The sequence below is a fragment of the Aotus nancymaae genome, unplaced genomic scaffold (genome assembly GCF_030222135.1).
Source record: "Aotus nancymaae isolate 86718 unplaced genomic scaffold, 86718_ANA_hifiasm-v0.15.2.pri h1tg000155l, whole genome shotgun sequence".
NCBI classification, from domain to species: domain Eukaryota; kingdom Metazoa; phylum Chordata; class Mammalia; order Primates; family Aotidae; genus Aotus; species Aotus nancymaae.
Genome location: NW_026988570.1, coordinates 5,630,358 through 5,646,289, shown reverse-complemented (window position 1 = coordinate 5,646,289; position 15,932 = coordinate 5,630,358). Strand labels below are relative to the sequence as shown.

At 40.1% G+C, this 15,932-nt stretch overlaps 1 protein-coding gene and 1 pseudogene across 3 annotated transcripts in view; one reads left to right on the top strand and one right to left on the bottom strand.

Annotated features, from left to right (window-relative positions):
• Positions 1-240: 240 nt before the first annotated feature.
• LOC105732241 (creatine kinase B-type-like) lies at positions 241-1,709 on the top strand (annotated as a pseudogene).
• Positions 1,710-8,881: 7,172 nt separating this feature from the next.
• GCC2 (GRIP and coiled-coil domain containing 2) overlaps positions 8,882-15,932 on the bottom strand; it is a 66,109-nt gene continuing 59,058 nt past the window's right edge. For all 3 annotated transcript variants that reach the window (XM_012474288.3, XM_012474291.2, XM_012474289.2), the window contains one exon: positions 8,882-10,719. In XM_012474288.3, coding sequence (XP_012329711.2) covers positions 10,649-10,719 — 71 coding nt within the window. In that variant the 3' untranslated portion in view covers positions 8,882-10,648. The remainder of the gene's footprint in view (positions 10,720-15,932) is intronic.

Genomic DNA, 15,932 nt, shown 5'->3' with positions numbered 1-15,932 from the left:
AAGTCCTCACCTATCAATAATAATCTTGAATGTAAATGGATTTAATTCTCCACTTAAAAAATGTAGATTGGCTGAATGGATTTTTGAAATGATAACCCAACCATATGCCTATGAGGAACTCACTTCACCTGTAAAAACATGTATAGACTGGCTGTTCGCCTGGGCCGCGCCCGGAGCTGCCGAGGGAGTGACCCTGCCCCCGCCCCCGCATGGACGCACGGACACACGCCCGCAGCCGCCATGCAGTTCTCCAACAGCCAGAACACGCTGAAGCTGCGCTTCCCGGCCGAGGACTAGTTCCCCGACCTGAGCAGCCACAACAACCACATGGCCAAGGTGCTGACCCCCGAGCTGTACGCGGAGCTGTGCGCCAAGAGCCCGCGGAGCGGCTTCACGCTGGACGACGTCATCCAGACAGGCGTGGACAACCCGGGCCACTCATACATCATGACCGTGGGCCACGTGGCTGGCGACGAGGAGTCCTTTGAAGTGTTCGAGGATCTCTTCGACCCCATCATCGAGCACCGGCATGGCGGCTACAAGCCCAGCAATGAGTACAAGACCGACCTCAACCCCGACAACCTGCAGGGTGGTGACGACCTGGACCCCAACTACGTGCTGAGCTCGGGGGTGCGCACGGGCGGCAGCATCCGTGGCTTCCGCCTCCCCTCCCCCCGCTCCCCCACGCACTGCAGCCGCGGGGAGCGCCGCGCCATCGAGAAGCTCACGGTGGAAACCCTGTCCAGCCTGGACGGTGACCTGGCTGGCCGATACTACGCGCTCAAGGGCATGACGGAGGCGGAGCAGCAGCAGCTCATCGACGACCACTTCCTCTTTGACAAGCCCGTGTCGCCCCTGCTGCTGGCCTCGGGCATGGCCTGCGACTGGCCGGACGCCCGTGGCATCTGGCACAATGACAATAAGACCTTCCTGGTGTGGGTCAACGAGGAAGACCACCTTCGGGTCATCTCCATGCAGAAGGAGGGCAACATGAAGGAAGTGTTCACCCACTTCTGCACCAGCCTCACCCAGATTGAAACTCTTTTTTTTTTTTTTTTTTGAGACGGAGTTTCGCTCTTGTTACTCAGGCTGGAGTGCAATGGCGCGATCTCGGCTTACCGCAACCTCCGCCTCCTGGGTTCAGGCAATTCTCCTGCCTCAGCCTCCTGAGTAGCTGGGATTACAGGCACGCGCCACCATGCCCAGCTAATTTTTTGTATTAGTAGAGACGGGGTTTCACCATGTTGACCAGGATGGTCTTGATCTCTTGACCTCGTGATCCACCCGCCTTGGCCTCCCAGAGTGCTGGGATTACAGGCTTGAGCCACCACGCCCGGCCAATTGAAACTCTTTTCAAGTCTAAGAACTATGAGTTCATGTGGAACCCTCACTTGGGCTACATCCTCACTTGCCCATCCAATTTGGGCACAGGGCTGCGGGCAGGTGTGCATATTAATCTGCCCCACCTGGGCAAGCACGAGAAATTCTCGGAGGTGCTTAAGCGGCTGCAACATCAGAAGCGAGGCACAGGCGGTGTGGACACAGCTGCGGTGGGCGGGGTCTTCGCCGTCTCCAACGCTGACTGCCTAGGCTTCTCGGAGGTGGAGCTGGTGCAGATGGTGGTGGATGGAGTGAAGCTGCTCATCAAGATGGAGCAGCGGCTGGAACAGGGCCAGGCCATCAACGACCTCATGCCTGCCCAGAAGTGAAGCCCGGCCCACACCCGACACCAGCCCTGCTGCTTCCTAACATTGCCTGGGCAGTGCCCACCATGCACCCCTGATGTTCACTACCTGGCGAGCCCTTAGCCTTGCTGTAGAGACTTCGTCACCCTTGGTAGAGTTTATTTTTTTGATGGCTAAGATACTGCTGATGCTGAAATAAACTAGGGTTTTGGCCTGCCAAAAAAAAAAAAAAAAAAAAACATGTATAGACTGAAAACAAAGAAATGAAACAAGGCATTCCACAAAAACAGAAACTACAAGTAAGCAGAACTATCTAACTTTTATCAGATAAAACTGACTCTAAGTCAAAAGCAGTAAAAAGAGACAAAGAAGTTCATTATATAGTGATAAAGGGATCAATTCAGCAAGAGAATGTAACAATTCTAAATATTATCTATGTACCCAACACCAGAGTACCCATATACAAAAATCAAATATTACTAGATCTAAAGGGAGAGATAGACTTCAATAAAATAGTTGGGAGACTTCAACACCCCATTCTCAGCATTAAACTGATCACCTAGATAGACATTAAACAAAGAATGAATTTAAAGTGCACTTCAGAACAAATGGACCTAAGAGACATTTATAGAGCATTACATCCAACAGCTACAGAATACACATTGTGTTCATGAGTAAATGGTACGTTCTCAAGGATAGAACATGTGATTTGGCCATAAAACAAGGCTCAGCAAATTTAAAAGAGCTAAAATTATATCAAGTATCTCTTCTGATCAAAAGGAATAAAACTAGAAATCAATAAAAAATTTCAAAATAATACAAATATACAGAAATTAAACAACATGCTCCTGAATGACTAGGTCTATAGAGAAATTAGGAAAGAAATTTTTAAAATGTTTGAAACAAATAACAAAAGAAACACAACATACAAAAACCTATAGGCCGGACGTGGTGGCTCATGCCTGTAATCCCAGCACTTTGGGAGGCTCAGGTGGGCGGATAACCTGAAATATGAGGTCAGGAGTTTGAAGCCAGCCTGCCAAACATGATGAAACCCCATCTCTACTTTAAAAAAAAAAAAAATAGCTGGGCATGGTGGCGGGTGCCTGTAATCCCAGCTACTCGGGAGGCTGGGGCAGGAGAATTGATTGAACCCAGGAGGCAGAGGTTGCAGTGAGCTGAGATCGCACCACTGCACTCCAACCTAGGTGACAAGAGTGAAATTCCATCTCAAAACAAAACAAAACAAACTCTATGAGATACAGCTACAGCAATATATATTTTTCTTTTTTAAATATTTAATGCGTTTTAGGTTTTGGGGTACATGTGAAGAACATGCAGGATTGTTGCATAGGTATATAAATGGCAATGTGGTTTGCTGCCTTCCTCCCCATCACCTATATCTGGCATTTCTCCCCATGTTATCCCTCCCCAACTCCCCACCCCCCGCTCTCCCTCCCCTAGTTCCCCCCCAACAGACCCCAGTGTGTGATGCTCCCCTCACTGTGTCCATGTGTTCTCATTGTTCAACACCCACCTATGAGTAAGAACATGCAGTGTTTGATTTTCTGTTGCGTCAGTTTGCTGAGAATGATGGTTTCCAGATTCATCCATGTCCCTACAAAGGACATGAACTCACCATTTTTTATGGCTGCATAGTATTCCATGCTGTATATGTGCCATATTTTCCCATCCAGTCTATCATCGATGGGCATTTGGGTTGGTTCCAAGTCTTTGCTATTGTAAACAGTGTAGCTAAAGCAATATTAAGAGAAATTTATAGCAATTAACATTGATATCAAAAAAGTATAATTTCAAATAATCCAATGATACATATCAAGGAATTAGAAAAGGAAAATCAAAACCAAGATTAGCACAAGGAAATAAATAAATAATAAAGATCAGAGTACAAATAAATTTGAAACTAAAAAAAAAAACACAAAACGTCAATGAAATGAAAAGTTGGTTTTTTGAAAGGATAAACAAAATCAACAAATCACTAGGTAATCACAAGAAAAAGAGAAAAGAGGCAAAGAAAATAAGGAATAAAAAAAGGAAACACTAAAACTTATATCACAAAAACACAAAGGATCATTACAGACTATTATGAACAAGTATACACCAAGAAATTGGAAAACCTAGCAGAAATGGTTATATTTCCAGACAACCTACCAAGATTGAATCAAGAAAAAAACAGAAAACCTGAAAAGACTATGAATAACAGGATTGAATTTATAATAAAAAATGTCCCATTAAAAAAAGCCCTTGACTCAATGACTCCACTGAGGAATTCTACCAAACAGGTAAGGAACTAACACAATTCTTTTCAAACTGTTTCAGAAAATTGAAGAGGATCTGTTCCAAGCTCATTCTATGAAGCCAGTATTTCCCTGACATCAAAACCAGACAGGGACTCAAAAAAAGAAAACTATAGATCAGTATCCCTGATGAACCTAGATGCAAACATCTTCAACATAATACTAGCAACTTGAATCTAGCAGCACATTAAAAAGATCATTCACTATTAACAAATGGGATTTATCTCAGGGATGCAAGGATGGTTCCATATATGCATATTAATAAACGTGACATATCACATCAACAAAGTGAAAGACAAAAGCCATATACTCAATAGAGGCAGAAAAGGCATTTGATAAAATTCAACATCCATCCCTGATAAAACTCCCAACAAATTAGGTATAGAAGGGCCATACTTAACACAATAGAAGCCATATATGACAAACCCATAGCCAACATCATACTGAAGAGCAAAAAATTGAAAACTTTTCCTCTAAGAACTGGAAAAAGACAAGGATGCCCCCTTTCACCACTCTGGAGAGAAGAAGGAAAGAAAGAAAGAAGCTAGAGGAATCACATTACCAGACTTAAAAATATAATACAAAGCTATAGTAATTAAAACATCATGGTACTCACATAAAAACTGACACATAGACCAGTGTAACAAAGTAGAGAGCCCAGAAATAAATCCCCATATTTACAGCCAACTTATTTTCAACAAAGCTATCAAGAATATTCATTAGGGGAAGGGAAAGTTTCTTCAATAAATGGATACTCATATGCAGAATATCATAACAAGACCTCTATCTCTTATCATATACAAATATCAACTAAAAATTGATTAAAGATTTAAATGTAAGACCTGAAACTATGAAACTACTAGAAGAGAACATAGGGAAATGCTTGAAGACATTGACCTAGGCAAAGATTTTATGGCTAAGACCTCAAAAGCATAGCAAAGACAAATGAAATATATCAAACTACAAAGTTTCTGCACAGCAAAGGAAACAATCAACAGAGTGAAGAGACAATCTGCAAAGCTGGAGAAAATATTTGCAAATGATTCATCCAAAAAGGGAGTAATATCCAAACCTCAGTATTATGCAATATACTTTTTTTTTTTGAGACAGAGTCTCGTTCTGTTGCCTAGACTAGAGTGCATTGGGGTGCGATCTCGGCTCACTGCAATCTCTGTCATCCGCGTTCAAGTGATTCTCCTGCCTCAACCTCCTGAGTAGCTGAGAATATAGGCTCAAACTCCTGAGTTGCTGGGATTACAGGTGTGCGCCACCACACCCAGCTAATTTTTTGTATTTTTAGTAGAGACGGGGTTTGACTGTTAGCCAGGATGGTCGTGATCTCCTGACCTCATGATCCACCCATCTTGGCCTTCCAAAGTGCTGGGATTACAGGTGTGAGCCACCGTGCCCAGTTGCAATATACTCTTTTAGCAAACCTACATATGTACTTGCTGAATCTTAAAAACGACAACCACAACAAAAAGGCTTAGCTTTTGACCTCACTCTAAGCTTTTGACATGCCTTCTTCACTAAACTTAATTATCTCTAGCTTTTGATTTGAGTGAGAGATGTGTGAGTCTTTCTATGACTTAAACACTTAGAAGGCATTGCAAGGTTTTTTTTTTTTTTTTTTTTTTTTTGAGACGGAGTTTCGCTCTTGTTACCCAGGCTGGAGTGCAATGGCGCGATCTCGGCTCACTGCAACCTCCATCTCCTGGGTTCAGGCAATTCTCCTGCCTCAGCCTCCTGAGTAGCTGGGATTACAGGCACGCGCCACCATGCTCAGCTAATTTTTTGTATTTTTAGTAGAGATGGGGTTTTACCATGTTGACCAGGATGGTCTCGATCTCTTGACCTTGTGATCCACCCGCCTCGGCCTCCCAAAGTGCTGGGATTACAGGCATGAGCCACTGTGCCCGGCCTGCAGGGTTTTTAATTGGCCTAATTTCAATATTGCTGTGTCTCACGAAATAGATAGGCCTAAGGAGAGGGAGAGGGTTAGGGGAACAGGTGGTCAGTGGTGCAGTCAGAACACATACAATATTTATTGATAAATTTGCTATCTTATATGGGTATGGTTTGTGGTATCTGAAAAAAATTACAATAGTAGCATCAGAGATCACTGATCACGACATCATAACAAATGTAATAATAATGAAAAAGTTTGAAATATGAGAATTACAAAAGTGGGACACAGAGACATGAAGTGAGAACATACCTTTGGAAAAATGGTGCCAACAGAGTTGCTCAACGTAGGGTAACCACAGGCCCTTACTTTGCAAAAGCGCAATAACTGTGAAGTGCAGTACAGTGAAGCACAATAATGATGTACGCCCTACATTGACAGGCATTTTACAGAACAGAAACAAAAATGGTTAATAATATAGAAAAAGTGCTCAACCTCATTTGTAATTAGGAATAATGCAATTTAAAACATAAGAAAAGTAAAAATTAAAATCACAGCAAGACTGCACCCAACATACTGCCAATAATTAACAAGTCTGATAATATCAATTGTTGATGAGAATGTGGAGCAACAGCAACTTTCAAACACTGTCTACTGTAAAGCACATTGAGGCTGGGTGCAGTGGCTGTAATCCCAACATTTCGGGAGGCTGAGGTGGAAGGATTGTTTGAGGCTAGGAGTTTGAAACCAGCCTGGGCAACAGAGTAGGACCTATCTCTACAAAGCAAAACATAACGTAAGGTAATGTAACATAACAAACATTAATACAACCAACACATCTGACATTATCTAGCAGAATTCAGCAAATGTATATACTGTTACCAGTCCACTCCTATACATGTTAAACTCTTGTACATACTGTGAAACATGCAGAATAATGTCCTTGGCAAAATCACTTATAAGAACAAAAAAGTAGGGCCGGGCGCGGTAGCTCATGCCTGTAATCCCAGCACTTTGGGAGGCCGAGGCGGGTGGATCACGAGGTCAAGAGATCGAGACCATCCTGGTCAACATCGTGAAACCCCGTCTCTACTAAAAATAGAAAAAATTAGCTGGGCACGGTGGTGCGTGCCTGTAATCCCAGCTACTCAGGAGGCTGAGGCAGGAGAATTGCCTGAACCCAGGAGGCGGAGGTTGTGGTGAGCCGAGATCGCGCCATTGCACTCCAGCCTGGGTAACAAGAGCGAAACTCCGTCTCAAAAAAAAAAAAGAACAAAAAAGTAGAAACAGCTAATAGATGAGATTATAGTATATTGATAAAATGTAATAGCATATGGCAATGAAAACAAACTAAAGCTATATGCATCAATATGAATAAATAAAATATTGAATTAGCAAGTCAGATGAAAATTCAGAGTATTTAATTCAAAATTTGTAAAGCTCAAAAACAAGAAAATGTAGTAATGCATACAGATGTATGACAACGTATCTTGAATACTAAATTCAAGATACTGGTTAAATATGGGAGCCCTTAGGGGTCTGCAATCTGGGAGAGGCACACAGGGAGCTCAAAAGGTATTGGTATTGCTTCATTTTTTGAGATAGTCTTGCTCTGTCACCCAGGTTGGAGGGCAGTGGTGTGATCTCAGTTCACTGCAACCTCTGCTTCACAGGCTCAAGTAATTCTCATGCTTCAGCCTCTCCAGTAGCTGGGATTACAGGCGTGCACCACCAGGCCCACCTAATTTTGGTATTTTTAGTAGAGATGGGGTTTCATCATGTTGGCCAGACTGGCCTCAAACTCCTGCCCTTAAGTGATCTGCCAACCTTGGCCTCCCAAAGTGCTGGGATTACCAGGCATGAGCCACCACGCTAGGCCATAGATTTAAAGCTGAGTGGCAAGTTGATGAAATTATTCATTATGTATACACACTATGTTCACTTTTTGTATGCATGACCATTCAAAAGAAAAAGTAAATGAAAAAAATAACCAAAATCCTTATTTCATAGTAAGAGTAACCTGTAGATCAATTCAATGGCTGACATGGCTTTGTTATTTCTAGCCAGATTGTTCAGAATGAGGATGTACAGATAAGAGTGAATACACTCAAGATGATCTGTTACTTCAAATTCTTCTACCTTCTTTGTATTTCCTCTATTGGCAGGGTGTCATTATTTACTTATCTTTCAAGCTGGGACTCAAGAGTGAAAGTCGGTGCTATTAATAATCGTGAGCATATGTGGTGTAAAAACACCACTGTTCTAGGCAAAATACAATGCTGATCACTTAAAAAGTCTCCCGTGGCCAGGTGTGGTGGCTCACACCTGTAATCTCAGCACTTTGGGAGGCCGAGGTGGGAGGATCGCTTGTTGTGCACAAGCATAACTTATTGTACATAAGAGATGTGCATCAGTCTCCACTCCTCAAGGACTGTATGAATTTGGCTCTTAAGAAACCAAGGAGTAATGTGTGCATCAGGCCCAGGGCTGAAGAGCTGCTTCTCTCACCAGATGCGTTTCTCGGCCTGGCTGCTGTATCCAACTGTATCCAAGGTTAGCTTTGTTCCTCCTTCTTGGATCTGTGTTTCTCTTTTTGCTCTGTCTCTCCTCATCTCCCAGTCCAAACATCCAAAGAAGTTAATGACCTCTGCCCCTAACTGAACAAAGCCCTTCATCTAAGGCCACCCTTAGGTTGGCAGCTTTAGCGAGACATCTGCTTCTCGTCAAATCAATGTCTTGCCCACAGGGATGCCCAGTGCTATTTCTAGTTTTAGCTGGATGCAGGGTGTCAGACATGGCAGCTACCATGGTCTACCTGGCGGGCATCAAAGAGTTGGTTTCCATTCTTTCAAGCACCTAATAGGTCCCAACCACATAAAGCCAGTAGTAATGAAGTTTGCAGTTCCATTTCAGAAACCAATGAAAAACCCCAACGAGACAGTGTCCAACATAAAAGAGCAGCCATAAAAATATACAGTTAAACATATTTAATAGAAATATTAAAATTACACTTCCTCTCATTGATGAAACCATGAAAGAATATGCCTTTTGTAATCAAAGTAATAATTTTTTACCATGCAAAAAGGTATTTTTGTTATGACATTCGTAAGTAGAGACTATATTTCAAAACAAGTTTATACAGACTTCAAAAGGCCTAATGTCAAAGAGAAAGTGAAATATATTTAAATATGTTTAGTTACATTGTATGCAGCTGGCATACTCATATTCACAGTTTATAAAGTAAAAAAACTAAACTGTTCATGTCAGCTCTGAAATAGATGCATTTTCATTAATATATTCACTAGTTAGGTCTGTTCTTCTAAGACAGGAGGAAAGACAGATAAGAGATACTTTTTAAAGAACAAACTCAATATATCAGCAGCAAATTTCAGTTAAACTAAATTGGAAACCAATGTTCTGTATAACCAAAGTGCAAAGTCAGTTCTCCAGCTCAGAATGAAAATTAAGAGTATAAACAGAAGGCTTAAGAGAACTTCAGAGGGCATACTGTGTGGTGATTTATTAACACATAAATATTAAAATACAATTATCAAATTTTTGATTTAAAAAACAACACAATTTTGATTTAGTCATTAAAACATATGCAGAGGCACGAAAGGCAAATAACACTACTACCTTAAGTTATTCAGAGGAGCTGTGAAGATGTAGCACTGACCTCTAAGGTGTCTTTCTAAAATCCCTTCTGATGGAAAGCTTACAGAACAACACTATCTGCCAAAATACTGGAAGCACCAGTTTCATATTTAGATACAATGCTGGGTAATATATTCATTTGGGAAAACAGAGAGGATTCTCAAAACAGACTCATGGCTTGCATGTAGTGACACCATACCAAGAGCCTGGAGAGACACCATGAAATCACTCCAACTCAAGTGATGGGCCCACCTATTCACAGTGAGTGTTATAGTAGCCACCTCCAGCGCTCTGACAACATGAGTTTTGAGATAACATACTTTAATAGAGAAAAAAAGAACAGATTATTTTATAGCAAATAACTAAATTGTATTTTAACTTATCATCATAATTAACTGCAGCATATTTACTTCATAGTCCCCTTAATAAACATGTCACTTTTACCAATAAAGCTTTTTTCTTCATATTCTAATCACCAACATTTCTCAACAATTTATAACAGCAAATCTGACCTTGCAATAAATAGTCTTGAAACATTATTTTAACTTTATTACTATTATTATTTTTAGAGACAAGGTCTGGCTCTGTTGCTTGAGCTTTGGTGCAGTGGTACGATCACAGCTCATTAGCCTCAAGCAATCCTCCAGCCTCAGCCTCCCAAAGTGCTGGAATTACAGGCATGAACCACCACAACTGGCCTTGAAATATTATTTTTAAAGCCTAAATTCCAGTTGGTATGGTACCAAAATTTAGTTTAACTTCAAAATTTACAGTACTGCTGAGAAATGGGTGGGTCCTGAGGTTCCAGAGAAGTGGGGAGTGAATTCATTCCTGGTGTTTTCATTCTGGCAGCATGCATGGGAGATCACGTGAGTTAGAGGGCTGTGGCTTGGTATCAATACTTCAAGCTGTTGTACTTTTACTTCAAGTTGAAACTTTTAAAAGACGTCTGTCACACAGATGTACAAATATATGTAGATGCAAACATATATACACACTTTTTGACAAAAGAATGACGGTAATATACATGAACCATTTTTGTAAATAGATTCTATTTGGTTAATAAAAATTTTCCTTTCATCAATCTATCGAAGTCCAGACCAACTATGAAGATAGGATGCCCATCCAGAAGAACGGGAAGCATTTTCTTCCTCACCTTTGGAAAGTTAAAAAAAAAAAAAAAAGTATTAAATTTTCTCAATGTAAAACCTGTATTTTAGAACCACTCTACAATGTAAGCAAATAATGTATTTTTTTAACTGATTACATGCCTTTTTTGGGGGGGCGGGCGGTTTGAGACAGGGTCTTACTCTGTCACCTCGGCTGGAGTGCAGCGGTGTGATCAGACTTCAATGTAGCCTTGATCTCCCAGGCTCAAGTGATTCTCCCACCTCAGCCTTCCGAGTAACTGGGACCACAGGGTGTGTGCCACCATGTCTGGGTAATTTTTTTTTTTTTTTGGAGAGATGCAGGTCTCACTGTTTTACAGGCTGGTCTCAAACTCCTGGGCTCAAGTGATCCTCCCACTTCGGCCTCCCAAACTGCTGGGATTATAGTCATAAGCCACTGCACCCAGCCGTATGTCCTTCTTTAGACACATTATTTAGTATTCTAAATTTCTCTTTTTAAAGGCTATACTGAATTTCCTGTTGAGCCAATTTAACAGATACTTTTATATTTTAGCTTTAAAACACTGATAAGCAACATGAAGCAATCTAGAACTTAACCTTTGAATGGCTTTATTAAGAAATCCAGCTATGAAAATTATGTAGAAATGATTCTCTACAAACAATCCTACCAGCATAAGAAATACTTCTATTCTGAAATACCATCTTCTCACAATATACTCTGATGTTATGAATCATCTGTTCTTGAACATTATTTACTGTTTCTATTAGACAATCTCAAAGTAAAGTTTCCAGCACAACTAAATATTGTTGACAATAAGAGGATTTTTTTTTTTAAACAGAAGCTTATATACAACTTAGAATCTAAAACCCAATAGATTTATGGTAAACATTAAAGCCAAACCAAAACAAACAGAAAACAAAGTTGTAATCATTTAAAAATCATGTTTATTGAGGTCAATTTACTTACAGTAAAACCCACCCTTTTCAGCATATAGCACTGAGTCTTGACAAATGCACAGTTAGGCACCACCACTGACCAAGGCCTGCCACATTTTCACCTCCTCAAAGTTCTCCCTGGCTTCTTCTCCCCCTCCTTGGCAACCACTAATCTGTTTTCTGTTCTTGCAGTTCTGCTTTTTTCAGAATGTCATATAACTAGAATCACACTGTAAATAGTCTTTTGAGTCTGAGTTCTGTCACCTGGCTTAATGAATTTGAGAATCATCCATGTTGCTGTACTGGCAGTGTATTCTCTTTTATTGCTGAGCAGTATTCAGTTGCATGGCTGTACCAGTTTTTCATTTACTAGTTGAAGGATAACTGAGATGTTCCCAGTTTTTAGCAATTTTAAAGAAAGTTTCTATGAATAATTGTGTACAGGTTTTTGATGAAATGTTTTGGAGATATAATTCATATACCACATAATTCACCTTTTTAAATTACACAATTCACTGGTTTTTAATATATTCACAGGGTTTGTGCACAGGTTTTTGTGTGAATACTAGTTTTCATTCCTTTTGGATAAAGATATTTAATTTGGTATTACCCTTCTAGACATCTTTCTGTGTTTTCATGCTTATATATGTACCACAGTTTGATATCAGGCAGAGAAGCATTTTCAAAATTTTACATGGGGAAACTCTTTCTAGAGTTAAAGCCATTTGGATTTATTTTTCTGTTCTGATTTTATCTGCATATTATTTACAATCTGCTTCATAACAAATTACTACAAACTTAGTACCTTAAAACAAAACATACTTGTTATTTCACAGTTTCTGTGGGTCAGGAGATCAGAAACGATTCTGTTTCAAGGTCTCTCACAGGGCTGCAATCAAGATGTTGGTATGGCCGGGATCTCATCTGAAGGCTGGACTGGAAAAGAACCTACTTCCAAACTTATGTGTTAGTTGGAAGAATTTAGTTCCTCAAGGCTGCTAGACCGATGGGCTGTTCCTTGCCTATGGGCCTCCCTGGTATGGTAGCTTCCTTCATCAAAGTGTGTAAGCACAGAAGGCAGAGAGAGTCTGCTAGCAAGATAGAAGCCACAATCTCTTGTGATCTATATCTATCATTTTGCTGTATTTTACTAGGTTAAATATAAGTCATTAGGTCAGCCTACTGGCCCTCAAGGGGAGGGTATTATACAAAGGCATGGATTTCTGGAGGAGTGAATGAGGGCAAAGACTTCTGAGAAGTCTGTCTTCCACAATCTGCATGAAGAACTTCTAGAAAGTGGGAGGAAGAGATATTGCTTGGGAATGGACAATGCACTGGTTATGTGTTCCAAGTGAGATAGTCTTGTTCCTAAGAATAAAGAGAACCAGATGACTGTAAACATTTCTCTAAACTGAAATGCAGACTGTTGTATGTTCACCTGAAATGAATAGTATAATCTGGTATAAGATTTTTGATAAAATAAAAATTTTGCTGTATTCTCAGATCTGGCAGGACAATGTGCAGACAATGTTCCTGACAGCTATTCATCTCCTTAGGTAAATAAGAATTGGGAGAAAAGCTGTGCTGAGATAGGGTGCATTTGCTCTTGCCCTGAGAGGTTGTTTTCTGATAAGTTCTATATCCTCTGCAAATCAAATCAGGAACTTACAGTGAGTATGCATTCTCTTCCTGCCAGTCTGGAGATGATAAAACATCTCTATGACAGGCTTGGCCTGTTTACTTATTGGGTTGTTGGGCTTTTTTTCCCTTTATTTACTTGTAGAGAGTTTTGATCTCCGTGTATGTATGGTGTACAAGTGACAATATTCAGATCTGTAAACTATAACCTAGTTTAAGAGTAAAGAAGATTTAGAAAAACGACTTTTACTTCCTGTTTGCGTAGTAAAATTGAGATTCCAATTTTGCATATAGAAGTACTTTATGGCTAACTTATTTGGGGAGCAAATCTGACTTACCATAAGTCTATCTCAAATAGAAATGAAACAATTTGTGAGCTATGATGATGAGTTTTAATGTGTGTGGGGGCAGGGTGAATTAACATTTGTGATGCAAGCAGGGGAGCAATCTATACTCAGCAGTGTCTATTTGACATTAATTATTTGAAGACTACTGCTACACTCTAAGGTATAAGTCATTTTACCTTATAACACAGATTGTAACAGGCTATTCTGAGTAGCTCATGCCGTCCGATTGAAATTTAAGTTGGGTCCCTAATATTTGTTTATTTTAAGGAGTGTGATGGTGCTTTTCAGAGTTGGCTAACCTACTTCACCCGCTAAGCTCATGTTTTCCAAATATATCCAAACCCACAGAAAGGAAAACTTTTCTCCCTAAACTTACAGCCAACATCATAAACATTTTATATCTAGAGCTGATGATACAGTCAGGTATTTACCAACACTTATGCATATATCTAGAGTTTCAAGAAATAATCACTTATCCTTACTAGATTCAACATATTCTAATGTTTGGCACATTATTTTTATTTCTTAATTTTTTTTTTTTAAAGATGGGTTTTACTCCGTTGCCCAGGCTGAAATGCAGTGGCATGACCAGGATTTTGACCAGAAGTTTGACTGCAGCCTTGAACTCCTGTGCCCAAGCAATCCTGCTGCTTTAGCCTCCCGAATAGCTAGGGCTACAGGCACATGCCACCATAACTGGCATATTTAAAAATGTTTGTATACACAGGGTCTTGTCATGTTAACCAGGCTAATTTTGAACTCCTGGCCTCAAGTAATGCTCCTGCCTTGTCTTCCCAAACTGTTAAGATTATAGGTGTGAGTCACTGAGCCCAGCTTGTATTCTTTTGATTTTTAAAAACTATTCTGAATGTGACACACCAAATTAATTTTACCATCCACTAATAGGTAGCAGCCTGAATGAAAATAGTTTTTTTTTTGAGACCAGTCTCGCTCTGTTGCCAGGCTGGAGTGCAGTGGCACAATCTCAGCTCACTGCAACCTCTGACTCCCTGGTTTAAGCAATTCTCCTGCCTCAGCCTCCCGAGTAGCTGGGACTATAGGCACGTACTACCATGCCCAGCTAATTTTTGTATTTTTAGTAGAGACAGGGTTTCACCATGTTGGCCAGAATGGTCTCAATCTCTTGACCTCGTGATCTGCCCGCCTCGGCCTCCCAAAGTGCTGGGATTACAGGCGTGAGCCACCATGCCCAGCTGAAAAATACTGTTATAAACTTTACACAAAACCAGAGATTATAAACATTTGCCTCTAAGGAGATGAAAGAGGTAAGAGGTACTTGTTTACTCTGATGGGCCCTGTTTCCTTCAGTGCCAGGAAGAGTGGCTCTCAGACCTTTCTTCTGGCATCCCTCATACCCCATATATGCAGTATTGGTTATTATTTTCAAGGCCTTGGTAACAAAATGCCCCTGGTGTGACCAGTCAGGCTGACAGTCTGTATCTGTAAAATGGTGGTAAGTTTCCTTTGCATGTCTGTCTTTCTTATCTTGGGACTTTTTACCTAGGACATTTTCTCCTGAAGTATATCATTGAGAATTTTCAATGAAGGCGAATTCTTAAAGTTTTTGTTTTTCAGAAAAGATCTTGGGTTGTTGGGCTTTTTTCCCCTTTATTTACTTGTAGAGAGTTTTAGATCTCTGTGTATGTATGGTTTGTACGTGACAATATTCAGATCTGTAAACTATAACCTAGTTTAAGAGTAAAGAAGGTTTATAAAAACGACTTTTACTTCCTGTTTCCGTAGTAAAATTGATAAAAGGTTGGCAGTTATTTTTTTTAGTACATTGGATAGTATTACACCAATGCTGTTGAGAAGTCTATTGTGAGGCAATGTGTCGTCTTTCTCTGGCTACTTTTGAGATTTCTCTCTATCTTGTTTATTAGGGGCAGTTTTACTTTTATGTGACTAGAAGTAGATTTCTTCTTCTTTTTTAAATACTACTTGAGATTTTAATGGGTTTCTCAATCCGTGGATAGATATTCCTCAACAGTTCTGAAAAATTTCTAGCCATTCTCTTCATATATTATCTGTGTTCTATTCTTTTCTTTCCTCCTTTTAGAACTTCAATTAATAAAAATATGTTTGATGTCTTTAATTCTATCCTCTATGTCTTTTCCCACTTGTTTCTTCTTTTTGTTTCTCCCATGCTGAATTCTGTGTAAATTCTTCTGAACTATCTTCCAGTTTACATTCTCTCTATATCTAAATCTGCTGCTAAACCATCATTGTTTTTGATCGTTATAATGTCTTTTTATTTACTCACATTGGTAAGAGACAAGTAGTAAATAATATTTAAA